The sequence below is a fragment of the Lagenorhynchus albirostris genome, chromosome 2 (assembly GCF_949774975.1).
Source record: "Lagenorhynchus albirostris chromosome 2, mLagAlb1.1, whole genome shotgun sequence".
NCBI classification, from domain to species: Eukaryota; Metazoa; Chordata; class Mammalia; order Artiodactyla; family Delphinidae; genus Lagenorhynchus; species Lagenorhynchus albirostris.
In genome coordinates this window covers 74,112,399-74,138,622 of record NC_083096.1, presented here as the reverse complement: position 1 = coordinate 74,138,622, position 26,224 = coordinate 74,112,399, and the positions used below count along the sequence as shown (strand labels likewise).

General features: G+C 51.1%; 3 protein-coding genes, 1 long non-coding RNA gene and 1 pseudogene across 15 annotated transcripts in view; 2 read left to right on the top strand and 3 right to left on the bottom strand.

Moving 5' to 3' along the window:
• The first annotated feature begins 1,245 nt into the window (after positions 1–1,245).
• On the top strand, positions 1,246–11,530 carry FDPS (farnesyl diphosphate synthase). 3 transcript variants are annotated; one of them, XM_060136734.1, is made up of 10 exons: positions 1,246–1,355; positions 2,499–2,661; positions 4,516–4,656; positions 8,783–8,863; positions 9,011–9,133; positions 9,500–9,588; positions 9,682–9,754; positions 10,458–10,535; positions 10,638–10,772; positions 11,273–11,530. In XM_060136734.1, the coding sequence occupies exons 2-10, from the start codon at positions 2,521–2,523 to the stop codon at positions 11,471–11,473; spliced, it is 1,062 nt and encodes a 353-aa protein (XP_059992717.1). In that variant the 5' UTR covers positions 1,246–1,355; positions 2,499–2,520; the 3' UTR covers positions 11,474–11,530. The 3 variants fall into 3 exon arrangements, with proteins under 3 accessions (XP_059992717.1, XP_059992727.1, XP_059992714.1); XM_060136744.1 differs by having other exon boundaries at positions 1,294–1,355; positions 2,520–2,661; XM_060136731.1 differs by lacking the exon at positions 1,246–1,355 and adding an exon at positions 1,655–2,422.
• Positions 7,894–10,504, bottom strand: LOC132512829 (uncharacterized). The gene is made up of 2 exons (XR_009538355.1): positions 10,242–10,504; positions 7,894–8,928 (listed from the first exon to the last, which is right to left on the bottom strand). It is a non-coding gene; the product is annotated as an uncharacterized LOC132512829 (long non-coding RNA).
• Positions 11,531–11,649: 119 nt separating the features above from the next.
• On the top strand, positions 11,650–21,126 carry RUSC1 (RUN and SH3 domain containing 1). 8 transcript variants are annotated; one of them, XM_060136721.1, is made up of 11 exons: positions 11,809–11,881; positions 12,580–14,031; positions 14,309–14,719; positions 15,727–15,825; positions 15,995–16,077; positions 16,196–16,370; positions 16,459–16,564; positions 16,757–16,803; positions 17,488–18,037; positions 18,758–18,886; positions 20,393–21,126. In XM_060136721.1, exons 2-11 carry the CDS (start codon positions 12,666–12,668, stop codon positions 20,559–20,561), a joined length of 3,135 nt encoding a protein of 1,044 aa, XP_059992704.1. In that variant the 5' UTR covers positions 11,809–11,881; positions 12,580–12,665; the 3' UTR covers positions 20,562–21,126. The 8 variants fall into 8 exon arrangements, with proteins under 8 accessions (XP_059992674.1, XP_059992704.1, XP_059992655.1 ...); XM_060136691.1 differs by lacking the exon at positions 14,309–14,719 and having other exon boundaries at positions 11,650–11,881; positions 20,269–20,403; XM_060136672.1 differs by lacking the exon at positions 14,309–14,719 and having other exon boundaries at positions 11,816–11,881.
• Positions 11,656–13,775, bottom strand: LOC132515454 (putative uncharacterized protein RUSC1-AS1; annotated as a pseudogene).
• Positions 21,127–23,455: 2,329 nt separating the features above from the next.
• The window catches only part of ASH1L (ASH1 like histone lysine methyltransferase), a 187,803-nt gene continuing 185,034 nt past the window's right edge, over positions 23,456–26,224 (bottom strand). For all 3 annotated transcript variants that reach the window (XM_060136621.1, XM_060136630.1, XM_060136638.1), the window contains one exon: positions 23,456–25,911. In XM_060136621.1, the coding sequence (XP_059992604.1) occupies positions 25,820–25,911 (92 nt within the window). In that variant the 3' untranslated portion in view covers positions 23,456–25,819. The remainder of the gene's footprint in view (positions 25,912–26,224) is intronic.

The window sequence follows — 26,224 nt, the reverse complement described above, 5'->3', positions numbered from 1 at the left end:
ATATATCTAGGAGGGGAATTGCTGGGTCATATAATAATTCTATGTTTAACATTTTGAGGCAGCGTCAAATTGCTTTCCCCAGCGACTGCACCATTTTACATTCTCACTAGCAATGTATGGGGATTCCAACTTCTCTGTATCCTCACCAGTGTTTGTTATTTTCAGGTTTTTTATTTTTTTGTTTTTACGATAGCCATATTACTAAGTGTAAAGTGGTATCTCATTATGGTTTTGATTTGCATTTCCCTAATGACTAATGGTATTGAGAATCTTTTCATGTGCTTATTGGCCATTTGTGTATTTTTTTTGGAGAAGTGTCTACTCAAGTCCTTTGTCCGTTTTCTAATTGGGTTGTTTGTATTTTTGTTGTGGAGTTCTTTATATATGCTGGATATTAAACTCTTATCAGATGTATGATTTGCAAATATTTTCTCCCATTCTGTAGGGTTTTTTTTCACTCCTATGATAGTGTTCTTTGATATACAAAAGATCTTAATTTTGATGAAGTCCAATTTATCTATTTGTTGTTGTTGCTTATGCTTTTGGTGTCACATCTAAGAATCTATTGCCAAATCCAAGGTATGAAGGCTTACCCTTATGTTTTCTTCTAAGCCTTTCATAGTTTTAGCTTTTATATTTACCCATGATGGGTGGGTAAGCAGTGTTGTGTGTGTGTGTGTGTGTGTGTGTGTGTAAGTGTAAGCGTAAAGTTTCTAGTTTCTGCTGAGTCTTATCTTTCTTGAGCACTTAAAGCACTTTATATACTTTATATCACAGTGTTATCCTCATGTAACACGTGAGGGGAGATAGTCTCAAGGAAGTCAACTGAGGCTCAGATAAGTTAAATGATTTGCCTCAGTTAGACAACCTGTTAAGTGACCAATTTGGTCCGGCTGGGTTTTTAGTAATGTGCCACTCAACTGCACAGGAAGATAATGAAAATTTAAGTGCGTAGTAAAGGTGACAGCTCGGAGCTAGGGTGCAGGGAATTCCCAAACTGTTACGCTTTCACCTCGGCTGCATCCATCCTCACCCCACCCTCCGCCCACTCCAGCTCCTCCTAGCTTCCGGCCCTGAGCGCAGCCCTTCCATTGGCTGTTGGTTACAGGGCCTCATGCTCATACGAGGGGAAGCAGCCAATCAGTGTGGCTCGTCTCCGCCCAGCCAGCCAGCACTAGATCGCGTGGTCCTTGTCCCTCCTATGGCATGTCGGGAACTGTAGTCTAATGAGGCATTTCTACCTAGAGTGAAAGGAGATCGAGAACTACTGGTCCCAAGGAGCTGAGCGCCGAGCGGTCCGGCTTTTAGGAGTACCCAGCCAACAATCTGGAGCAGCAACTGGCGTCCAGGAACAGGTGAGAGAGGTCGAGGGCTGGCAGGGGTTAGAAACTCGGCCTTACCTCTGTAGCGATACTTTAAGGCACAGGAGGTCCAGTCTGTTGTGTTAGAGTTCCCCCGTTTTGGGGGTTGGTGGACCGACTGACACTGTGGCTGTGCAGAAACTCCTGAACTCTGCCATGTGCTTTCCTGAAACCCCACAGGATAACTGCACCCTGCTTTGCTCTTCTGCTGCGAACCCTCCCCACCCACCCAGTGTTGCTCCGAGGCTGTCTGCGCAGTCCCAGTTCTGTGAGGCTCAGGACGCCCAGTCCCAGAGCCCCAGGCTACATGTCCATAGCACCCAGGGGTTCCGCCTTCACTTGTCTTCTTGAGGCATCTCAGAGCCTGCGCTCCCCTCTCCCCGCCTACCAGGGGAGACCTGTGTTCTAGATTTGGCGCTGACACTCCCCAGGTATCTTCCTATCTCCTAGAGCCTCAGTTTGACCTCCATAAAATAGGGTGATTTAAGGGTCCTCCCAGCCCCCAGTCCTGAGGTCCTTTACTCTGGACTCTTTCATCATGTGCTCCAGAACTTGGGGGAAGAAGTCAAGAGTGTAGCAATTCCAGAGGCTCCCTGGAAGAGGCGTTGACGGTTTCTCAACCGGATAAAGTTAAGTGGCATTAAGTTCTAGCCGTCTTATTTTAAGTGTGATCAGTTGAGTCTTGGTCACCCAGCCATACTTTTTGTTCCCTGCGTTTCTTTCTGTAAACGCCCTCAAGCTCAGCCCAGAAGAGAGTGGGGCAGTCTGGGTATGGAGGTGAAAGTTTGGAGGGTGACCCGGGGAGCTGACAACGTGCATCTGCCTTTGGTGCTTGCTCCTGCAGGGAGTGCTTGATGCCCCCTCGCTAGGCCACCCCCCATGCTGCCCCTGTCCCGCTGGCTGAGATCTGTGGGGTTCTTCTTGCTGCCAGCCCCCTGCTGGGTGCCCCGGGAGAGGTGGCTGGGTTCCCTACGGCAGCCCTCCCTGGTGCATGGGTGCCCAGTCCTGGGGGCCTGGCACAGTGCCCGCTGCTGGTGCCAAGCATGGACAGAGGAGCCTCGGTGAGTTTGGCGGGGTGAGGGGCCTTGGGGAGGGGAGCAGCTGATTAGGTTTCTGACTTGTCCTCCCTCTTGTCAGAGCATTTTACTCCTCCCTCAGAATGAATGGAGACCAGAAATTGGATGTTTATGCCCAAGAAAGGCAGGATTTCATCCAGCACTTCTCCCAGATTGTCAAGGTGCTGACTGAGGAGGACATTGGACACCCAGAGACAGGAGATGCTATTGCCCGACTCAAGGAGGTGAGGGGTTTACGACTTGAGAGAGGGAACCTTTGCACTCTCTGTGCATCTGTGGGATCCAGCTCTGACTTTTGACAGGTATGGGAGCAGGCTTTTATCTGAGTGACTCTGGGTCCACTCTGAAGGGGCTGGGGCCTGGGCAGGTATATTTAGTCAGCCGATCAATCCTGCCTTGTGGTTCTGCTGAGCCAGCCAGACTGCTTTGTATGGGGGTGGAGGGCCTTGAACCTGGTAAGTCTTTAGTTTTGTTGAGAAAGGGAATTAGGTGTCCAGAAATCATTAAGGTGCTACCTTGTCAGGGACCTGGGAGGAAGCAGTCTGAAGTGGGCCTGAGTGAAGCTAGTGTATCATCAGAAACCCCTGCTCTAGAACAGGAGCTATTGGTGGGATACTTAAGTTGCCTAATTCTTTTTTTCTTTTGGAGTATCTAGTAATTCTTTTTGTAAATGCTGTCTCATTTGTCTGAGGGAAACTAAGGAAAAGGATGTCTGTCTACACTGGGATGGAGATTAAAAGGGAAGTCTTCCCAGTGAATTAGATCTGGTTGACAGCAGGGCAGCAGAAGGCACAATGAGAAGCCCCAGCAGGAGGGGATGGCATTGGAGGACTGGGGGGTAGGTTCCCCAACCTCGGTCCCCTCCAAGTTGTCCTCTGGCCAACTCTGTGGGTAGGGGGCTTGTCTTTAATAAAGTGAAAGAGGCTTTTCATTTGCAGATAGGTTGAACTGTGGGTTGGAGGAGGTGGCTGAGAAAGGAGGAATGGGCTGTGAAGGGGAAGTTAGGAGAATTGGGGACAGGGTGAAGGAGAGACGTGAGCACGCCAGCCATTCCCATAGTGAAGCCACTAGGTGGTGTTTCTGGGGGCTCTGAGGAGCTCCAGTTCTTTATGTCTCAGCGCAGAAAGAATTCAGCAAGAGGCAAAGTGATAGAAAAGAAGTGATTTATTAGAATAGAACGCTTGTGAGGCTTACCAGCCAGTGGGTGAGAGGGTGCCACACCCCAAGAACTCTGTGGGCTACAGTTTTATAATCAAAGGAAAAGTGGGGAGGAGGACAAAACCACCTTCCTCCTCATTCTTGAGTAGATGTCATGCTTTCATCATCACCTCCTCCTCCGGGTTGGGCAGGGGAGTTTTCTTGTCCCTACGTGTTTAAGCCAGGACTGGCGTGTCGCTATGGAACAATTATTTCAGGTCTTAGTACAATGAGCGTCTTTCACACTGAAATGTCGCCTTTCCATAAATTGTTTTTTGTGTGTGCAGAGAGCATGTTCTAGGGGTCACTAACTTACTGAACTCACTGGGCAGGATGTGGGTCTCATGCCACCATTATTTTATTGTTTTGGGGCATATCTTATGCTCTGTTGCATGGTTTTGTTGCTAAGCAGGCCTGCTTGGTTTTGTGGTTAAGCGAACCTGCTTTCTTCAGTGATCATTAACTTACAGGGGTCTCCCATACTTTTTTTCTTTACTTACAGTCCCCTAGTGGGATTAACTATTTAATCACCTACGTTGTCCTTTTACTCTGTCCCTATCAGTAGCATGTACAGAGTTTTCGCCCAGTTCAAGCCCTGTCCTGGGGGTTTGGGAGCAGATTTTAATCTCCCGTATGGAGCCTTTAAGTGTACTGAAGAAGGCAATGCAGAGAGAGCCTGGGGACTGGAGAACTTCTAGCTGTGCTCCAGGATTTGGGAAGAAGCCAAGAGAATAGCAATTGCAGAGGCTGCCTGAAGGAGGGGTTGGGGTTGAGGAGGATAAAGTTAGGTCTCATGGTTGGAAGTGGGAAAGGGCAAGGAGAACTCTCAGAATAGCTGCTCTGTAGACCCTGATGCCTTGTCGCTCTGCCCTTGCCCCTAGGTCCTGGAGTACAATGCCATCGGAGGCAAGTACCATCGGGGTTTGACAGTGCTGGTAGCGTTCCGGGAGCTGGTGGAGCCCAGGAAGCAGGATGCTGAAAGTCTCCGGCGGGCCCTGACCGTGGGCTGGTGTGTGGAACTGGTAAGAGGGAGGGGGAGGGGCAGGAGAAGACGAGGTTTACTAGAGTGGGGGTACCCTGGGTAGGATGGGGTGGGGCAAGGAGGGATGGGCCTGAGACTTGGTGTCTTGGTTGTTTGTGTTTCTGTGCCTCTAGTGTGCTGCAGCCAGACTTAGTGAATTACTCCAAGGGTTAACAAATGTGGGGAAACTCTTTTGCCAGTGGGTACACATTTCACCTGTAGACCTGCTGTGGGCCAGGGCCTTGGAACTGGCCATAAAGTTGTCAACTCTTTCCTCTGAGCAGAGGACAGCCGCAGAAGTAAGGTAGTTCTTCTAGAACGTTATTCTGTGGCAAAGATTGAAAACTGGAAGCCCATTGGTAGTTTTCGAAAATATTTTAAAATTAAGTTCCCTAAATCTAACAAAGAAGAGATTTCACATAAAACACTAGATTTCTAGCATTACTTGGAAAATTGCTAGATCTGGGTTCAGAGTCCCATGTAGCAACAGTTGGCTGAAGTTGAATTGAGGCCACTTTCCCAAGACAGGGACAGACAGTGGGTCTGTCTTTATCTTGCTCCAATCCCACATCTTCCTGTCTCCAAGCTCACTTGGCCCTTGAAGGTGTATGGTTTGCTGGCCTGGCCTAAAGTCTTCGTTAGCGACAGGGGGACCAGGTTCTGGGGGCGGCGGTGCCAGGCCCTGAGGAGGGGGCCAGTGAGCCCAGGAGGGAAGACGCTCAGGGCTTGGCGAATGACGGGTGATTCTGGCCTGCGGAGAGGAGCAGCTGGCCCGAGGGAGGACGTGACGAGCTGAGTTGGCCACACCGCATTCTCTGTATGAGCAGGTCAAGTGGAGCTGTCTGTCCTGCAGGTGTTGGAAATTCCAATCTGGAGCCTGTAAGAGAGATGGGGCTGGAGAATAGGGGTTTGCCTCCAAGGAGGTAGAAGGACGATGGCCTCACTCTGGACGGGGCCCCTGGTGCCCTTCTAGGGATCTGGAGGGGCCGAGGAGCCCATAAACACAGAGGGCGGGCAAGGAGGGAAGGGCAGGAGGAGAGGGGCAGAGCTGTGGGGCGGAGGGAGGCGAGAGTGCGAGGGGCCAACAGCTCACCCGGTAGAATCGGTTGCTGTTAACCTCAGCTGCACTGGGTGCATCTGGGGGTGTTTTTTTCTTTTGGCCGTGCCACGCGGCTTGCGTGATCTTAGTTCCCTGACCACGGATTGACCCCTGGGCCCTGGCAGTGAAAGCCCCGAGTCCTAACCACTGGATGACCAGGAAACTCCCATGTTTTCTTTTTTTAAAAAATTAATTAATTTTTGGCCGCGTTGGGTCTTCCTTGCTGCGCGCGGGCTTTCTCTAGTTGCAGCGAGCGGGGGCTGCTCTTCGTTGTGGTGCGGGGGCTTCTCATTGCGGTGGCTTCTCTTGTTGCAGAGCACGGGCTCTAGGTGCACGGGCTTCAGTAGTTGTGGCACGTGGGCTCATGGGCTCACGTAGTTGTGGCTCACAGGCTCTAGAGCACAGGCTCAGTAGTTGTGGCGCACGGGCTTAGTTCCTCCGTGGCATGTGGGATCTTCCTGGACCAGGGCTCGAACCTGCGTGCCCTGCATTGGCAGGCGGATTCTTAACCACTGCACCACCAGGGAAGTACCCCCCCTCCCGCCCCATGTTTTCTTAAACGCAGCTGTACTTCTGTCACTTCCCCAAGATTCCATTTGAGCTGTCCACCATTGTTTTGGATGATTTTTGTTATAATTTCTGCTTCTATCTTCCTTTCACTTCTACCTCATCTCCTTCAATCTCTTATTTTTCTATTTCAGCATTTACTTCCTAAAAATGAGGACATTTGCCTATGTAACCACAATACTGTTATCACATCTTTGTCTGGGCTGCTGCAACAAAATACCACAGGCTGGGTAACTTATAAACAACAGAAGTTTATATCTCACAGCTCTGAAGGCTGGGAGGTCCAAGATCAAGGCACCAGCACGGTCGGCTGAGGGCTTTCTTCCTGGTTCATAGCCAGCATCTCCTTGCTATGTCCTCAGGTGGAAGGGGCAAGGGAGCTCTGTAGGGTCTCTTTCATAACGGCACTAATCCCTTTCACGAGGCTTCCATTCTCATAACCTAAGCACCTCCCAAAGGGTCCACCTTCTAATACCATCATCTTTGAAGGTTAGGGTTTCAACATACGAATTTTGGTGGGGGACACATCCAGATCATAGCAACATCCAAGATATTTAACATTGGTACTAAAATATTATCTAATGTATATTCCATATTTAAATACTTGTAAATCCCCCCCAATTGTCCACTATAGGTTTTTTTTTTTTTTTTTTAACATCCAGGATCCAAGCAGGAGTAATGTATCGCATTTGGTAGTTTTTCTCCAGTCTTTAGAATACTTCCTCTATCACAGTTGACTTTTTAAAGTCCAGGCCAATTATTTGGTAGAGTATCTCACAATGCAGTCTGATTAATATTATGAGGAAATAATCAGGGTAAACATTTTGGTAAGGATGCTACATAGGTAATGTGGTATATTTCCCGTTACTTCCCACTATAGTACGTACCTGGGAAGATGACTAAAAAAACGCAACCCAGTACTGTGGTACCATCCCTATAGATTTAAAGTTCTCCTAACAAATAGAAAGTGCAGTTGGGGGGCAGAGAAGACTGAGGGAGGCCGCAGAACGAACGCCCTTTGGAGACGATCTTGGTTGAGTGGTGCTGGTTGAAACCAGATGGCCCTTGTAATCACTCAGGGGAGGCAGTGGACCTGTGGCTTCAGGGGAACAATGCCACTCCAAATAAACACATCATAAATAAAACGTGTGCCCCCGGTGTGGAAAACCCAGGTCCCACCCCAGGGCGAAGTCAGAGGTCAAGGTGCACAGGGACTTCGCCTGAAACAAGAGCAGCGATCGCCATAACCCTTTCTCTGCCCACACGTGAGCTGGTGGGTGGTGTTGGGCACTTCCTCTGAGCGATGCAGATCCACTAGAGCACATACAGGGATCAGGGTGGGGTGAAGATTTCAAAACTATATCTTCGGGGAATTCCTGGTGGTCCAGTGGTTAGGACTCGGCGCTTTCACTGCTGAGGGCCCAGGTTCAGTCCCTGGTCAGGGAACTAAGATCCCGCAAGCCGCGTGGTGCAGCCAAAAAAACACCCAGAGAAAACAAAAACCATGTCTTCAAAAGCTGTTTGAAGGAGCCGGAATGTGTAGCCTGACTGCAAGAAGTATCCTGGGGGACGTTACAGTGCTTCATTCTCTCATTTATTTCTTAGACAAACATTTATGACACACCCACTCTGGGACCATGCTGTGCTGGGCTCTGGGAGTGCCAGGGGGACAAACACATTGCCGTGCCTCCAAGGAGTTCACAGTCCTGTGGGGAACCAGCACGTTTGGGTACCTTCAAGTAGGCTGGCACTCAGAAGAGGAAGCCCTTTGATGATGTTTAAGACCCATGGGTGAAAGTTACCGGAAGTCAGACTTGAGTTCCATCCTATTAGACCTGCGCTCCCTAACGAGCTCCCTGAGGTGGGGTTTTGTTCCTGGTCACTGGAGTAGGTAAGCAGAGTGCCCGGGGAGGACACAGGAACAGCCTTTTTTGTTCCACAAGTCATGTAAAGTCAAATTGCATGAAGAAATCTTACTTGAAGCATTCACTGAAGTTTTTCGCAAGAGAGTCCAGTATATGAAGATGTTTCATCATCTCCCTGATAACCAGGGATTGTCTAGGGCTGCTTGTCTGGAGATGTCAGAGATCTGTTGTGTCTCTTACTTTGAAAACAAGGGAGTTTTTGTCCCTTTTTATAGTTGGGAAGCCTGAGCCAGAGAAGTCATGTAACTTTCCAAAGTCCCACAGCACAAACGAAAAGTTCTTGGTGGACTTCCCTGGTGGTTCAGTGGTTAAGACTCCACGCTCCCAGTGCAGGGGCACGGGTTCAGTCCCTGGTTGGCAAACTAAGATACCACATGCCACATAGTGTGGCAAAAAAAAAAAAAAAAAGTCCTCGGCCTCCTCATCCTGACCTTCCTTACCAGCTCAGTGATTCTCAAAAGCAGCAGCTCTGTTGCTGGCAGAAGGAACAGTAATAAGGAGCCCTGGGGCTCTTATTCCACTTTTCGTTCTCCTAGCTCCAAGCCTTCTTCGTGGTGTCAGACGACATCATGGATTCATCCCTCACCCGACGGGGCCAGATCTGCTGGTATCAGAAGGTAAAGTGGGCGGGAAGGTAGCGGTGGGCATGGGAACAGGCCACAGGGAGATGGTCACGTGGAGCCTGTGGAGGTGTTCAGAGTTACAGGTTCTTGGTATGAGTCTAGGCCAAAGACTGATTGCTTATTTTTCTGTGTCTTTGACAGCCAGGCATAGGTTTGGATGCAATCAATGATGCTTTCCTTCTGGAAGCATGTGTCTACCGCCTGCTGAAGTTCTACTGCCGGGAGCAGCCCTATTATATGAACCTGATTGAGCTCTTCCTGCAGGTGTGCTGCAGACCAGGGCTCAGTGCCCAGAGGCTGCCCACAGTAGCCTTGGCCTCTGTAGGACATTCTCGTCTAGCTTGTTTCGAGACACAGGAGATACCTCGGTTTGCCTGGATGGGGAAGTAATTGAGGAAGGGAATTGGGGAGGGTGGTGGTGGCGAGAGGGGCTTCTGTGTCTCTGTGACTGAGGAGTGGTAAGGGACTGTGTGTGTGACTGGATGGGCCTTGAGTCTTGGGCCCCTCTCTCCCTCCTGCTGTCTTTCTGACTGCCCAGGTGTCAACTGGTATGGGATGTAGGGCCCAAGATTTCAGGGTTCTCCAGCCCTGGAGAAAGCCCAGGTCATGGGCCATTTTCCTCTTCCTTAGAGTTCTTATCAGACTGAGATCGGACAGACCCTGGACCTCATCACGGCCCCCCAGGGCAATGTAGATCTTGGCAGATTCACTGAAAAGAGGTGAGGGACAATGGGAACCATATCTGGACAGTGAGGGAGGGTTGGGGCGGGGGCATTATCCTTCTGAGGAGTTTATCTTCTCCCCGTGCTCAGGTACAAATCTATTGTCAAGTACAAGACAGCTTTCTACTCCTTTTACCTTCCTGTAGCTGCTGCTATGTATATGGTGAGTGAGCCTCCCCACCCTCGCTGCCTTGCCCATGCGGGCTTTTGGATAGGAGGCCACAGGGCAGACAACTTTGGACAGTCTGGTGCCCCCACTGAATGGCTGTGTGATCCTGAGCAAGTTACTTAATCTCTCTGAGTCTGTTTCCTCAGCTGTAAAATGAGGATAAAAATCCCCACCCATGGAACTTTTGTGAAAATTAACTGAGTGGTTAATATGAATGTGGATGGCCCATCAAGGGGGAACAATAAATCCTCCCTCTGAGTACGGATAGGCGTGGGGAGGATATAATTCAGGCTGAGAGGGAGGAGACTGGATTCGGAGGTGGTCAGTGGGATTAACTGTCTGTGCTGACCTTCTCCAAGTTTCCTTTTCATCCTGAAAGAATTTGGAAATGGCAAAAAGATTAGGAAGAAGGATCAGAGTGACTCAGGGACTGAGCCTTGTGAGAGAAGAGATAGTCTGAGGGCCTCCAGAATGGACTCACCTCTGCTATGACTCACAGGAAGACCCAGCTAAAATAAGTGGGATAGGGGCTGGGCCACCAGTCAGGATTTCCTAGATCAGGGAAGCCAGGGATGTCTGAAAGGAGAGGACTGAAGATTTGGGGGCTGCACTGGGGCAAGACCTCGTGGAATGAAGCGGCCACAGGAAGATGAAGGCACCTCTGGTGTATGGCTTGTTAATCCCCTTTTCACCGTAGGCGGGCATTGATGGGGAGAAGGAGCATGCCAATGCCAAGAAGATCCTGCTGGAGATGGGAGAGTTCTTTCAGATTCAGGTAGGAAGGCATGAGGCACTGGCAGAGAAAAGGCTCCAACTTTCCTCTTTCCCTGCCTCGGAGCCTCTCCATTCCTCCTTTTCCGCACCTGCCCCCACCCAGGATGATTACCTTGATCTCTTTGGGGATCCCAGTGTGACGGGCAAGATCGGCACTGACATCCAGGACAACAAGTGCAGCTGGCTGGTGGTTCAGTGTCTGCAACGGGCCTCTCCGGAACAGCGCCAGATCCTGCAGGTGCCTGAGAGAGGGCTGTGGATCCCTGAGCTGCTGAAAAAGGGGATAGAGCAGTGGTTCTTCAGTGAGGGTGATTTTGACCCCCCAGAGGACGTTTGGCAGTGTCAGGAGACATTTTTTTTGGTCATAACTTGGTGTGTGTGCATGTGCCACAGGTATTTCTAGTGGGTAGAGGCCAGAGATGCTGCCCAACATCTTACAATGCATACAGTAGCTTTCCACACAAAGTATTATCCAGCCCAAAATTTCAAATGTGCCAAGGGTTGGGAAACCCTGGACTAGAGGAAACTGAGGCCTGAGCCACTATCTGAGCATTTGGGATGGGGAGGGGGAGGGGGAGGTTCAAGATCTTAGATACTAAGAGACACTTGAAACTGGAGGCAGGGATGGAGTGAATGGCATTGGAGATGTTCTGGAATATCTGGATGGGGGAAGGAGAGGGGACCTGGAGGTGCTGGGGGGAGATTAATAAGCCCATTTTCCTGCCTCCAATCCTTCAGGAGAACTATGGGCAGAAGGAGGCCGAGAAGGTGGCCCGGGTAAAGGCGCTATACGAGGAGATGAATCTTCGGGCTGTGTTCACGCAGTACGAGGAACACAGTTACAGCCACATTATGGGTCTCATTGAGCAGTATGCTGCGCCCCTGCCCCCAGCCATCTTCTTGGGGCTAGCAAACAAGATCTACAAGCGGAAAAAGTGACTTAGAGACTGTGAAGGTGGAGGGGGAGGCTCTCAATAAATTGTTGTCTAACCTGTGGTTCTTCTGTTCCTGCTTGTGCCAGCCAGGGGCGCAGCTCTGTCTAGAATGGGCAGGGTGGGGGGCAGTTGCATGGAAGCGAGGACCTCGGGCCTTGGCTTCAGGACCCTCTTGGGACTGAAAGCTTAGGCTGCATCAAAAGCCATTGAGCCGGGCCTGGGTGGGTGACACAGGCGAGACGTCAAGCGCTGGGGGCTGGGTCTGAGCCACGCCACGCCCATGCGTGAAGGGGCGCGGCTGCGCAGCGCTGGCGCCGGTTGTCCCAGCTCCCCTCCCCTCCAGTCTGTGCAGGCCGGGCGGGGACCCGAGCTGCGAAGGAGCAGACGCTGGAGCGGTTGCAGGAGGACCCTGGTGAGGATGGCTCGTCCTGTGGGTGTGGATGGACGGGTTGGGGCACGCCGGGTGGGGCAAGAGAGGTTAGCGGTAAAAAATGAATAGAGAAGGGGTGGGGTGGTAGCTGGATGATAGAGACAAATGGGGAGAGAATGGATAGACGCGCTGGTTTTCGGAGCAGGGTGAACATGCACCGTGGCTGGAGGCCGGAGCTCGGGGTCTGTGCCGGCTGGCCCAACTGCCAGGCGGAGTTGACTTGATGACGGCTGCTCCGTCCTTTCCCCCACGCCCGCCCCTTTCCTGCATCAACCAGCCAGACGAGCCTCCCCACCACCCAATTTCAGAGCATCTGGGCGGGGCGTCCCTTGACCCCTTCCCCTGGGAGTGAGGGGCAGGCTGGGGAGCAGAGCCAGATTGCAGCAGAGAGGACCCGGAGTCCATTCTGGGCCCCATTCTTTTCCAAGCCCCTGCACCTCCAAGGAGATCGAGAGCGCAGCCGCATTCTCTGACCCTCCCCGCCCCATTCCTGGGGGGTTACATTCGACTCCACCTGCAAACACTGCAGCGGAAACTAATGGCCAGTCGATGTCTATTTGCATCTCATTTAAATATTGTCCAAGGCGCCTTTCCAGGCCTGCCCCAGCCGTCAGTCACCTCCGTGTCCTTCCCGCGGCCCGCTCCCTCACTGGCTGGGTTTCACCATCCCTGTCTTCTAGGGCTGCATCTGCGGTTGCCAGGTAGGTGGATGTGAGAGGCCTGCTCCTCCTCATTCTCTAGAGGCCATCCCGTCGCCGCTGGCACCATGCTGTCCCCTCAGAGGGCTTTACTCTGCAACCTCAACCACATCCACCTCCAGCATGTCTCTCTGGGCCTGCACTTGTCCCGCCGTCCGGAGCTTCGGGAGGGGCCCTTGAGCACATCCCCTCCCCCAGGTGACACTGGGGGCAAGGAGAGCCGGGGCCCCTGCAGCGGGACCTTGGTGGACGCCAATTCCAACAGCCCAGCCGTTCCCTGCCGATGTTGCCAGGAGCATGGGCCAGGCCTAGAAAACCGGCAGGACCCAGCACAGGACGAAGAGGGGGCTGCCTCTCCCTCAGACCCGGGTTGCTCCTCCTCTCTCAGCTCCTGCTCAGATCTTAGCCCTGATGAGTCCCCCATCTCGGTCTACTCCAGGGACCTCCCTGGCAATGAGGATGTCCACCCTCAGCCCAGCATCATTCCTCTGGAGCAAGGCTCCCCACTGGCTTCTGCAGGTCCAGGCGCCTGCTCCCCAGACAGCTTTTGTTGCTCTCCTGATTCCTGCTCTGAAGCTTCCTCTCCACCTGGCTCTGGCCTGGACTCCAACTGCAATGCCCTGACCACCTGCCAGGACCTGCCTTCCCCAGGACTAGAGGAAGAGGATGAGGCTGAGGAGCAGGACCTCCCTACCTCTGACCTCCTAGAGGCTGATGATGGGAAAATCGATGCTGGGAAAACCGAACCCAGTTGGAAAATCAACCCCATTTGGAAAATTGACAAAGAGAAAACTGAAGCTGGCTGGAAAATCACTGAGAACAATAACTCTGATTGGAAAGTCAATGGGAATATTAACTCTAGCTGGAAAACTGAACCTGGAAAATTCGACTCCGGTTGGAAGACCAATACAGGAATACCTGATACGGGCTCCAAAACAGATGCAGGGAAAACTGATGGGGAATGGAGAAGTGACGTCAGCAAGGAGCCGGTGCCCCACCGGACAATCACGTCCTTCCACGAGCTGGCCCAGAAGCGCAAGCGGGGCCCAGGGCTGCCCCTCGTGCCGCAGGCCAAGAAAGACCGCAGTGACTGGCTCATCGTCTTCTCGCCAGACACCGAGCTGCCCCCCACGGGGTCGCTCGGTGGCTCCCCGGCGCCTCCCCGGGAAGTCACCACCTTCAAGGAACTCAGGTCCCGAAGCCGGGCCCCGCCCCCGCCAGTCCCGCCCCGAGACCCCCCAGCTGGCTGGTCCTTGGTCCCGCCCCGGCCCCCACCTCCACCCGTCCCTCCACGGAGGAAGAAGAACCGACCTGGGCTGCAGCCCATAGCAGAGGGGCAGCCCGAAGAGGGCAGGGCGGGGAGCCCAGCTGCTGGTGAGGAGGCCCCAGCCGCAAAGGAGCCGGAGGAACCAGGCCCGCAGGCCGGCGTTGAGGGTAAGAGGCCACAGGAGGTAGCGAGAGGAGGGCTGGGCTTTGGCCTCGCCCACACCTCCAAAGCTTCCAACCCGACCCCCTGTCTCCCCTCCATTCTGTGTCACCCATCCTTCCCGTCCCCTTCTACCACGGAGCGCTCCGGGAAAGGGAAACTGGGTGGGTCCTTGGGTTACGGGACTAACTCTTTGCTCCCTCTTTCTCCCGCCCCTCCTTGCCTGGCTGCCCATCCCGCTGGCCTCCTTCCCCTCCGCACCTGCCCCGCCAATCCTGCCTGCAGCCAGTCCCCTCCCGCTCCCTCGGCCTCTGGTTTTCCGGTTCTCGGCTGACGGGCGCCCCCTGTTGGAGGGTGGGGGCGCGGCCGCAGCTGGGTCTCTGCTCCTGGCGCCTCTGGCCGGCTGGCCCGGCGCTGGGCTGCGGCTACTGGGGGCGCCGAGTCCCCCAGAGGAGCAGCTGCTGCCTGTCCGCCTGTCCCCGGTGGGGGCCTATTCGCCTCCGGCTAGGGGGGACCTGCCTTGCCTGGCCAGCCCTGAGCTGGCACTGCTGCTGTCCCCGCTCTTTCCCAGAAGTAGCACCTTCCCCGCCGCGGCTTCCCCACTCCGCCAGGTACCCGCCCCCCCGCTGCCACGGCCACCTCGTCCGCCGAAGGCCCCTCGCTGGACCAGGAGCCCACCGCCTCCTCCCAGGCTACGTAAGAAGGACCCGGGCCAGCCCCGCGGGCCACGCCTCAGGCGGGGCTGCCCCGCCCACTCCAAAGCCCCACCCATCCTCGCCCAGACCTATTTTGGGTCCTGCCCTTCAACCTGGGCGGATTCTAAGTTCATTGGTACTGGGGAGTCTGGCCCTGCTGGCTCCCTGTACTGGGCAAAGGTTGCTGCTTTTTCCGCTTCGTGGCCCGGCCACTCTCCCTCGAGGCCCGGGCATAGTGGATACGGGCTTAGCAGGCTTTCATGCGTTTAAGGGAGTCCCAGCAAGTCCATTGGTAAGGACCTTGGGTCACACCCTCTGTGGAATTCTCTGGCCAGTGCAGTTCGAGCCTGATCCCCACCTTGCTCGGGAAGGGTAGAGGGTGAAGTTCGCTGAGCTCATTGGCTGAGGGGGTTCTAGTCACTCCTTCTCCATGGGGCCAGCCCCACGTGGGCTGCAGCGGGCACCCTCCTCCGAGATGCTGGCGCAGGACCCCGGTTTCCCCTTTCCGGCGCCTTCCAGCCTCCCAATCCTTGGGTCTCCTCTCCCCCTGTCTCTCCTCCCTTTCCCGTCTGTCTGTCTTTCCATTGGTCCAGGCTCCCCACGTGCTCCTTGGGTCCCTGCAGACCTGACAAGGGCCCCAGGCGGCGGGCACAAGGCTGCCCCTCCCTTCCCTCGCCCTGTCATCTCCCGCCTTACAGGCCTCTGCCTGGCAGGCGGGAGGTGAGCGCGGCTGCCCCACGTCGGGACTTCCGGGATCGAGGAGCTGGGCCGTGAGGAAGGGAAATAGGAACCGGGAAGTGGGGAGCAGGATGGCAGTGCTGAGATATGTGCAGGATTTCACTCTGGGAGCCTGGGTCGAGCTGCCCTATGCTCCACCCAGCCCTGTGCTCCCTTTCCCAAGACTTCAAGGGCAGGGATGCTGCAGACCCGCGGGAGATGACCCGTGTGGAAGCCTGGAGTCCTTGGGGTAACCCCCGGTGTCACTGCGTTCTTCTTCCCTTACCCCAGTCCGTAGTTCCTGGTCGTTCACCGGCGTCCCCGGGGACCAGCGACTGTGGATGGCAGAAGCCCAGAGTGGGACTGGCCAGCTGCAGGAGCAGAAAAAAGGTAGGACACCCTGACTTCCGACCCTTGGTTTGGGAATCAACTTCCCCTCGCTTAGGCCCTCCTCTCTCAGGGTCAAATTGTGTAAACCGGGCTCTCCAAGTCCCTTGGGGTTTGCCTAGGGAGAGACAGGGGGCTTTGACGCTTCTTCCCTTCCCTGGCCCCCACCCAGGTCTCCTGATAGCTGTCAGCGCTTCAGTGGATAAAATCATCTCGCACTTTGGGGCCGCCCGGAACTTAGTGCAGAAGGTGAAGGTGCCTGTGGGAAGGGCGTTGGGGTTGAGGAGGTGAATGTAGCTCTGAGGTGCAGGAGCAATCGGCGGGGAGAAGGCTGGAGGTATCTCTGGACCCATGCCCATTGCACTGCCTCCAGGCCCAGTTGGGGGATAGCCGTCTGAGCCCAGATGTGGGGCACCTCGTGCTGACCACCCTTTGTCCGGCCCTCCATGCCCTGGTGGCCGACGGGCTGAAGCCTTTCCGGAAAGACCTCATCACTGGGCAGCGCCGGAGCAGCCCCTGGAGCGTGGTGGAGGCGTCTGTGAAGCCAGGTGAAGGGGGAGGAGTGTGGGGCTGGGTGGGTGGGGGCAGGGACTGGGGCAGGGACTGGGCCTGGCTGACTGCGCCCTGTGTCCTCAGGCTCCAGCGCCCGTTCCCTCGGAACCCTGTATGGCCAGGTCAGCCGTCTGGCCCTGCTAAGAAGCAGCCGTAGCCGCTTCCATGCCTTCATCCTGGGCCTCCTCAAGTGAGTGGCCTTCTTTCTGGCATCCCTCCCATGGCCTGGAGATGGCAGGAGTGTCATGGGTGGGACACATGGTGGGTGCCCCATGTCCCCAGAAAAGGCCTTCCCTCTTCCAGTCTCATCTCCCATCCTCCACCCACAGGGGGCTGGAGTCCTCCACCTCCTTGAACTTCTGTTCCCTCCTCTCTCCCCCAGCACTAAGCAGTTGGAGCTGTGGTTTTCCAGTCTCCAGGAAGATGCAGGTCAGAGGCTCAGATGGGAGAGGATGGGGGTGCTAGGCTGGGGCCGGTGGGGGAAGGGATCTCTTCTGTTGGTTCCCCCTGGTGCCAGATCTTACTACTCTCTTGCTTAAAACTCTTTCAAGGAGTCTTATTGTCCATAGGAGGAACGACCCAAATCCTCACTGTAACCTTCAAAGTCTTGGTTATCTGGCCTCTGCCTTCTTCTGCTCGCTGCCTTCAGGTCTGGGGCTTTCCCTGGTCCTGTGACAGTCTTCCTTTCCTGTTCTTCCTGCCCCAGGGCCCTATTTTTACTATCCCTCCACCTAGAATAGGGCTTCCTGCCCCTCCTGCCTCCTCATTAACTTTCATTCATCCTTTGGGTCCTTCTTCAGCGAGGCTCTACCCCCACCTCAAACTGGGCTAACTCGCCCCCATTCCGCACCCCGCTCGCCCATTTTGCTCCCATGGCCCTCAAGTCCTCCTTTTCGTTATAGATTTGTCACCACACGTTCTACGTGTGTCTCCCTCTCTAGGCCGTGGTTCCACACAGGCGGGGATGTGGCAGCTCTGCACCCCTCCGTGTCCCCCTCTCTCTGCCCCAGTGCCCAGCATAGTAAGAGGCCTGGGAGGATGTTCGCCGATTGGTGGGCTGATGCTCTGGACTAGGCCCAGAGCAGGGGCTGATGTTAGCCTGCTCTTTCCCAGGCCTGCTGTCCCTTCTGTACCTGCCCACCGGCTTCTTCTCCCTGGCCCAGGGCGGCTGCCCCTCCTTGTCCACGGAGCTGCTGCTCCTGCTGCAGCCGTTGTCGGTGCTCACCTTCCACCTGGACCTGCTTTTTGAGCACCACCACCACCTGCCCCTGGGCCTGCCTCAGGCCCCTGACCCCCCAGGCTCGCCTCCAGCCCTGCAGCAGACTGTGCAAGCCATGCTGCACTGGGGGGGTCGGCTGGCCCAGAGCCTCCGGGGGGCTTCTGGGGAGACCCCTCCAGGCCCTTCGGCCCCCTCAAGCCCTCCTACCCCAGGCAGCTGGTGGGAGCAGCTGACCCAGGCTTCCCGGGTCTACGCCTCTGGCGGCACCGAGGGCTTCCCTCTTCCCCGATGGGGATCGAGGCATCACAGGACTGCAACTGAGGTCGCACAGGAGAGGTCCCTGCCCGCAGAGGAAGCTGCACCAGGCAGAGGCGTATGGCTGGGGAGACTGTTTGGAGTGCCTGGGGGCCTCACAGAAACTGAGAGTGGAGCCCCAAAGTCCAGGTAATGGGGTTCCTGGTCCTCTCCATGACTTCTGATCTCCTCTCAGAGCCCTCAGTCACCCCAATTTGTGTTTTTTTTTTTTGGCCGTGCCACACAGGTTGTGGGATCTTAGTTCTTGGACCAGGGATTGAGAACCTGGGCCCCAGCAGTGAAAGCGCCGAGTCCTAACCACTGGACCAGGGAATTCCCTCAGTCACCCCAATTTGAAACTCAGTAGGGATCCTTTAGGTCAGAGGTTAACAGTCTGGCTTTTCTACAGCCCTGAAGTAAAAATGGTTATATTCTTAAGTCGTTAAGTTTTAACAGTTATGTAAATACCTGCGTAATATTGTCCATTTTGCCTCTTGGCCCTCAAAGCCAAGAATACTTTCTGGCCCTTTAGAAAAAAAGAAAAAGTTCGCCAACTCCTGCTCTAGGTTTTGACCATTGGTAGCTCTTTAATGGCTTCAGGTACTCTCTAGTGACCCTCTGGATCTAAGCCTGCTGGTTCCATAGGTCCCTTTGTAGTTTTTGGTGTTGTAGACGTTCGTTGTCACCTCCCTAGTCACCCTAAAGGTAACTGTCCCACAACTGCCACTCTGCCGTCAGCAGTGACCAATCCTGACCTCTTTTGAACCACAGTTGCGTCCCTCAGCCTCTTCCTCCCTCCAAAGTCCTGGGTACTTGGGTTCTTTTTATGGAGGTGGGTTGACCTCTGTGACCCTGCATCCTTTCCTCCAGGAGACCATCCAGCTGGCTGCCCCCGACAGTGAGTGTGTTGGCTCTGGTGAAGCGGGGGGCACCTCCCGAGACTCCCTCTTCTCCTAAGGAACTTGAGGTCTCGGCACCCAGCACAGCGCAGACCCACAGGTAAGGAGGGTCGGGGAGAAAGTGGTGTGCGTGTTATACCTATGTGTTTTTCTGTCTTCACAGAGTGGATGGGAGGCGGTGTAAACGGCCTTGGGCTGTAAAGTCAGTGCTTGGTTTGCGTTGCATCTTTGCTATTTATTATTGGTGTGACGCTAATTTCTCTGAACCTTAGTTTCTTTCTCTGTAAAAAGAGGATAATTTATACTTTTGTTATGGTTGTCATGAAGACTAAACGTGCTTTTATTCAATATAAAAGCATTTGGCACACAGAAGGTGCCCAGTTAGTGGTAACTTTTATTATGTTATGTGTATACGAATGCACACGTGTGTCCACTGGGGCACTGTTCTTCTCTTTAGTGGGGTCTTCTAATTTGGTATGAGGGGCTGCGTTGACTTTAGGGTCTGGCTTCGGTTCTCTCAATCCATTGAATTAGGCTTCTTGATTTTCCATTCGATTACTTTTCAGGTACTTACTATGTGCTTAGCATTATGCTGGGGGAGGGAATGCAAAGGAAAACCTGTTGGGAGTCCCTGCCCACAAGGAGCTTGTATTCCAGTGGGGATACCAGTGAATAAACGAGCATTTACAATTCTGTGTGGGAAAGACTCTAGGAAAGGAAGACTGAGTCCTTTGGAGCCATAGAGACAGGGCTTCTTCCCCAGGTCTGGGGACTCAGAGAAGGCCTAGTGATGGTGTGGGTGTGCATCTGAAGGGACAGGATGCAAAGGTAGAGAAGCCCAGGTGTGGTAAGTGAGGAACTATGAGTACATGATTAGTTGTGGCTGGAGTGGAGGATGCTGGCAGTGGTGTTAGGGAGGCTGATGGCTTCAGTAGGCCAGCTAAGAAATCTGGACATCACTCCAAGGCAGTGGGAGCCATTGAAGGGTCTGAAGTCTGGTGACAACAGGCTTGCTAGTTTTAAGTTTTAGACTTAAACAGCTCTGACTGCTGTTTGGAGAATGGAGCTGGACAGGGTTGTCAAGGTTCAGGCACACCAGTTAGATCATATACCAATGGTCCAGAGAAAGAGTAGAGAGGCCTAAATGAGGACAATGGCAGTGGGGTTGAAGAGAAAGATAGATAAAGTGGTGGGAGATACAAACATCAAACAGGTTTTGGTGATCGACTGGATATAAAGACTGAGACAGCCTGGTTTTTGCCAGGAGCAACTGGGTGGAAGGTGATGCCATTTACCACTATAGGGGACACAAGGGGACTGGTTTGGAGGGTTAAGATGAGTCATTTTGTTTGCATATGTTGAATTTGAAGCACCAGAGAAGTGCAAATTGCATCAAATAAGCAGCTAAAGAGTGGGTTTGGAGCTCAGGAGAGGGCTGGGGGCCCGAATAGAATCAACATGTGGTCCCCATGTCTCTTCCAGAGCCCAACTGATGTTTACTGAGCTGAACCAACAGGGACATACCATACAGTGGGAAGGTGAGGCTGGGGACAGCTGGGCACCCCTGCCTCACTTCATCCCAGCATCTCCCTCTGGCTCCTTATAGGGCAGTCCGAGCTCTCTGTGACCACAATGCTGCAGGACCTGACCAGCTGAGCTTCCGGCATGGGGAAGTGCTGCATGTCATCGCGACTGTGGATGAGGACTGGCTCCGCTGTGGGAAGGATGGAGTGGAGGGGCTGGTGCCTGTGGGGTACACCTCTCTTGTTCTCTAGGCCTAGGACCTTTTCCTTTCCTGCACCTCTCTCCCTCCTGTCACCTGGGAATGGAATGGCCTGTGAGCTCTCTCCCCCATGTAAACTGATCATCCCCGAAGTACTTTCCCTGTCTACAAAATGACACTTTCCTCCCACATCCATTTCTGCTAACATGTAAAATAAACTTTCCTCCTTCCCTCCCATACCCATCTATAAGGTGAAATCTGCTCTTCTTCCAGATGTATAAAAAGGCATTTCCCTCCATGCAATCTCTTTCCTCTTTCCAACGCGCAGTAGGGAATAGCTCCCTATCTGCAAAATGCAAATCTCGCCCCCCTCTATCTTTTTCATCTGTAAGTAGACTGTGGCAGTGCAGTGTATGCCTCAGTTTCCAAGACTAGAAGGGCCTCTAGGCTTCTTCCTGTGTATGGAAACTTTACCCACTTCACCCATCCCATGTTGCCTGTATTTATGATATACTCATGCTGTACTAGGTGCTGAAGTCTGGACACCCCTGGCGGGTGGGCCTGTGGTGTCGGTCTGCCTTCTTCTTCCTTTGTCCCAATAAAGAGTGGGAGTTGAACGTGTCTGTCACTGTCGGTTTCAGGACATAGGCTAGGGGGGAGGGGAGGGAGGCCATATTATGGGGCGCCCAAGGGAGATGCTTCCTTCCTAGCCCAGGTCTAGTTCTTTCTGTTCCCTTAGGAATGATGAAGTAGTCCCCAATTGGTGCCTGACTTGCAGGAAGTGCCTCTCTAGCCTGAGACTTGATATCTTTGCTTGGTGAGACTGATATGGTAGGAGCCTGAGGAGATATGGGAGAGATGGGAAGACTTAGTCCATGAAATTGTACTTATCAGACTATCTGAGGTGATGGGAAGGATTAAAAGGTTTTAAGAAGGGACACATTTTTTTCTATTTAATATCACCATTCTGTGGTGCTATAATTTTAGGAAGCATAATAACAACATCTATTACTTTGTTAGGAGTTAATGAGTTTCAGGCCTTTGAAATGAGAATAGCTAAATGCTCTAGAGCTTGGAGGATGGGGCTGGAAATCACTATAAATGCCTAGAGGAGAATCACTAAAAGGTTAGAAGAATAGAAAGCTATAATTATAACCAGGCAACAGGAAAGTTAGGGAGAAGCTGAGAACTATGAGGTGAAACAGAGGAAAGAAATTTTAAGTTTTCCTTCATCTTTGGGAACTTGGTTAAGAGCACAATGGGCTGGTGTTAGGAGAAAGGACTTGAGGAAATAAAAATCTTAGATCTGAAGCTTTGGAAATACTCAGGGGCAGGGTTGGTTAGAATCAGATGTCTCATACTTTTGCCATTTTCTAAGATTTAATGCTCCCCATTCCTGGCCAATTTATGTTATTCATCTGCTCCTTGCTTTAATTTTGCTTTTTGTGTTTGGCAGCCCTCTCAGTTTTGGACCTTAGTTTGCGTTTCAGGTGTTTTCTAGGGTGATGTTTTTCAAACTGGATTCTGAGAGCCTCTGGGAATTCATAGTTATATTCTTAAGAGCGGGAGTACTCAAGTTTATGATGCGTCTTCAATTGCAAATTACTCCTGCAAAAAGAAGTTCTGTTTTTATAAAGTTTTAATTTATAAAAGAGTAGATATAAAAGATGACTTTGGGACCAATATTTCTTAAAGTGAGATCTACAGAGTAATCTTTGTGGGGGGGCATGATTCTAAAGTTTTAGAAATCCTTTACTGATATAGAGCTTTAATTTCCTGTGATTCAACCTGCCCTCTCCTTTTCCTGACTCCTATCCCTATGTGCCTGGTTTTATAGTGGGTAATCCTCAAAAGTGGGAGGAGTCATAGAACAATACTGTCAGAGCATCAGTGAGATATGGTGATATTGGCAGTTGGAGCCTAATGGTTCTCAGGTAACAGAACAGGGGACCTCCTTGCAGGACCTCTTGAGATAGGACAAACATTGATATGAAATTAGTTTTGTACTATTATCATTACATATTATCTAGAATAGAACAGCTGTAAGTAGGTATTAAAGGGATATTAAAGGTTAAAAAAATTAAAGATTAAAAAAACTACTAATGTATTGTTTTTGCAGCCATGAATAACTGTTGTGTGATAGTGGGACGAACCCCAAGTTCTTGTAGGAGTGGAGATTGAGCTCTTGCAGTCAACTGTCTTGATGCTTCCGAGCAACTATAGTCTAGCTGACTCAAACCCTAAATGTCTGACTCCTGTCTGGGGCAAGATTTTGTTAGGTCTTTCGGTTGTTGGCAGGAATGGATTTATCTTCCTTAGTAGGATCATGCTTTGGCTATTTCTGACAGACACTTTCCTATTTGCAGATGAACATAAAGATTTTGGAGTTCTGGCTCCAACACTAGTTACTAGGTGATGTTTGGCAAGTTATACTTAACCTTCCAGAGCTTCAGTTTTTGCTTCTACAAAAATGGGTATAGTAACTACAGAGGGCTATTATGAGGATTAACTAGCTACAAGATCTTGGGTGAGTTACTTAACCTCTCTGTTGCTTCAGTTTCCTCATCTATAAAATTTGGTTTTGGTACCAACCAAAAAGGCTGTTGTGAAGACTAAATAAATGAATACGTGTAAATTGCTTACAGTGGAAATGGTCTAACATAGTGGCCTAGAAAATGTAGCATAAACTTATGATGTCTATGTGTTACAAGGGGTAGAGGTGTAGAAGATTATTATGTTGATTGGCTAGGCTGGTCCCAGACCAAAAAGATTGTAATATTGAGGAAATGGCTTTATCTGATAGTCAACAGCGGTTAGCGTGCCCACGTGGGGCCCAGGATGCTGATGATGTGGTTTTAAACAGATCTCTTTGGAAACACGATGGAGAAGATCCTGAAAGACAACTGGAGGATAGGAAAGAGGAAAAAAATAGCAAGCTCATCACTCTGTAGTTAGGAAAAGTTTTTTCCATTTAATACTAGACTTTCAAGGATTGAGATGCAAGCTTTTTATGCAATTACATCCAATGTTAAAATTGGTAATACATAATTTACAAAGATTAACATCAAAACAATCATCTATTTAGATATGCTTTTGTAAAAAGGAAATATATTAGCAGCATTTATATTTTCCGCAATCACACAGCCTACAGACATGCAGACTAACTCTGTATCTATTTGCAGTGATGTAGTGCTTTGCCCCGCATTTCAAACACCAAAACCCGCCTGGCAGCTAGGGGGTTCTTTTTATTTGTTATTATAAAACAACCGAAAAATAAAAAAAGGCATTAATTTCTACACCAGTAAGAAAAAACAAGTTTTTGCACTTACCTAACATTTGATTGTCTAAAAAACATTTCAGTTTTTAGTCTTTCAACAAAAGAAAGATAAAATGACAGAGCGTAGTGTCTTTTGCTTCTGTTCTCGCATTTTACAAAGTTTTTTTTTCTTTTTTCGTCTTTTTTAAAATTTTAGTGTTTAACACTATTAAAGGAAATATTGAATTTTAATCTCTTTCTTGTCATTTTCCTGCTTTGACTAAAAGGAGACCCCCAAAGTGCCCCTATTCCCACCTCCCTCCCACCCGGCTCCCTGCAATGAAAACCAAAAGAAACCACTCAAACGGGCTTGGACATGCGATTTTCCCAGCTCCACACGTGAGTATCTTATACCCAGGTCTCTTAGTAATGTACAGTGCTTCTCTACAGTAAGAAAATACTCCAAACTATTTTCTTAATTCTCTTTTTTCTTTAATAAAATATTTATTCTGCTTTTTCTCTGCTCAAGGGGATCTTTGGCATCCCCTGTCTCTTTTGTTTTTTTTGTTTTTTCCTCAAGATTGACACAGAAAGGAGAAAAAGAAAGATTCAATGGAATGGAAGGTGGTCAATGTTTCTACCTAAACAAGTCAGAGCGTCGTCATCATAAGAGGAAATGTACAATTAGGAGAGCATTGGTCCAATATTAGAAAAAAGTAATGGGAAAATGTTTAACTATTGTATTGCTTACTAATCACGCAGCAGATATATATATATATATATATACATACATATATATATACACACACAACTTGGCACATTTAAAAACCATCTTTTCTCTTATAAGAACACCTAAAACGTATATGCATATGTCTGTCTGAAAAGACAACAAAGCAAAGCTTTTTAAATTTTATTTTTAAAGAGACAGTATTATCTGGTAACTTCTGGTCAAGAGAATGGGAAGGAAGGTGACACCCTGGATATCCCTCCTGAAGATGAAGTCATCAGGAAGGTGGAGGAAAGATGGAACTAGGGGTGGGGAGAATACACTGTCTCTTTAAGAGATGGACATTGAAAACTGTACAAGTAAAACAAGAAGTAGTGTTTTCAATTGATAATCTACACTCACAACAAATACTCTGATAGGTGAATACTGCTCAACAGTTTATGTAGTGACTTTTGTTGGGGGGTGGTTAGAGTTCATTTTTATGTAGGTTTTAAAATGATTTTTCTTTGAAATGAATCTCCATTTGCACAGCACAGCAGACACACAAGAACCATAGCGCATAAACAGCATGTGTGCTGGCAGGGGCCTGGGCTTCTCATTAGAAAAAAATATGTTCGGCAGGTTATGAAGGTTAAAACAAAAATAGTTACAATAAGTACTGTGCCCTTCTGACCCCATGGGGGCCTTCCCTATTCCATGGTTCCATTTGGGGGAGTAGAGGTAGGGAGGGGGCAGCAGTTACAAGTGCTTTGAGTTGTCAACTCACATTTTACTTTGACCTGGTTGGGCAAAAGAGGAGAGAGAAACTTTTCCTAGTCAGGGATTTGGAACAAGGCCCAGCTACTGTTTCTGTTTTACGTCTCGGGTAGCTCTTGGAGCCTATAGAGAACAGACAGGGTAGGGGTGGGGATCCTGGCCCTATCCCTTTGGAGTTTGAGTTATACCTGGGTATAGGAAGCAGCTTCTTAGCAATGCCTACAGGATCAGAGGATGACACAGAAAAACCCAAGCTGTGGGGAGGGTCAAGTGCTGTAAAGTACCAAAAGATTCTGGTCATCCTCAATGTGCTCTGCCCTCCACCCTACATTATTAACCCTCAGGGTGAAGCAATGGAGAGGAAAACAAGTTAAACTGAACTGTTTAGACAGATCCCCTTCCTCTTCCTCTCCACTAGCTCCAAGGTTTACTAAGTACCTAATGTCAATGACATGGCCCCATTCCCCTTGCTGGACGGACCCTTCCCACCCCTGTCTACACTCAGAGAACAGGAGGCAGGACTGTTAGCTCCACTGGATCCCAGATGCTTGAGGTTCTCATTCTTTGAGGTTCACTTCCGAAAGCTGTTTTCTGGGATAAACAAAGTACGCCTTCGAAGTTTCCTGCCTGATCCTTCCTCCAGCAAGTAGGTCACATCGATGGCTGAAAACAGAACCAAGGAGGCTCATCAAATACTACCCTCCCAACTCCTTATTCCAGATTTGAGCTCTCAGGAGATCACAGGAATTCAATGGTTCCATTTCTGACCTATAAGCAATTTAGGCCTTCTCCAGCCCCAAATGAAATAAGCTGTTCTCCAGGGAGGAGATCCTCTCACCTCCCAGTTTCATTCCCAAGATATAACTAAACACGGGTCCATGAAAGAACTGTATCATTTTTTTGGCCATGCTGTGCAGCATGTGGGATTTTAGTTCCCCGACCAGGGATCGAACCCATGCCCCCTGCAGTGGAAGCG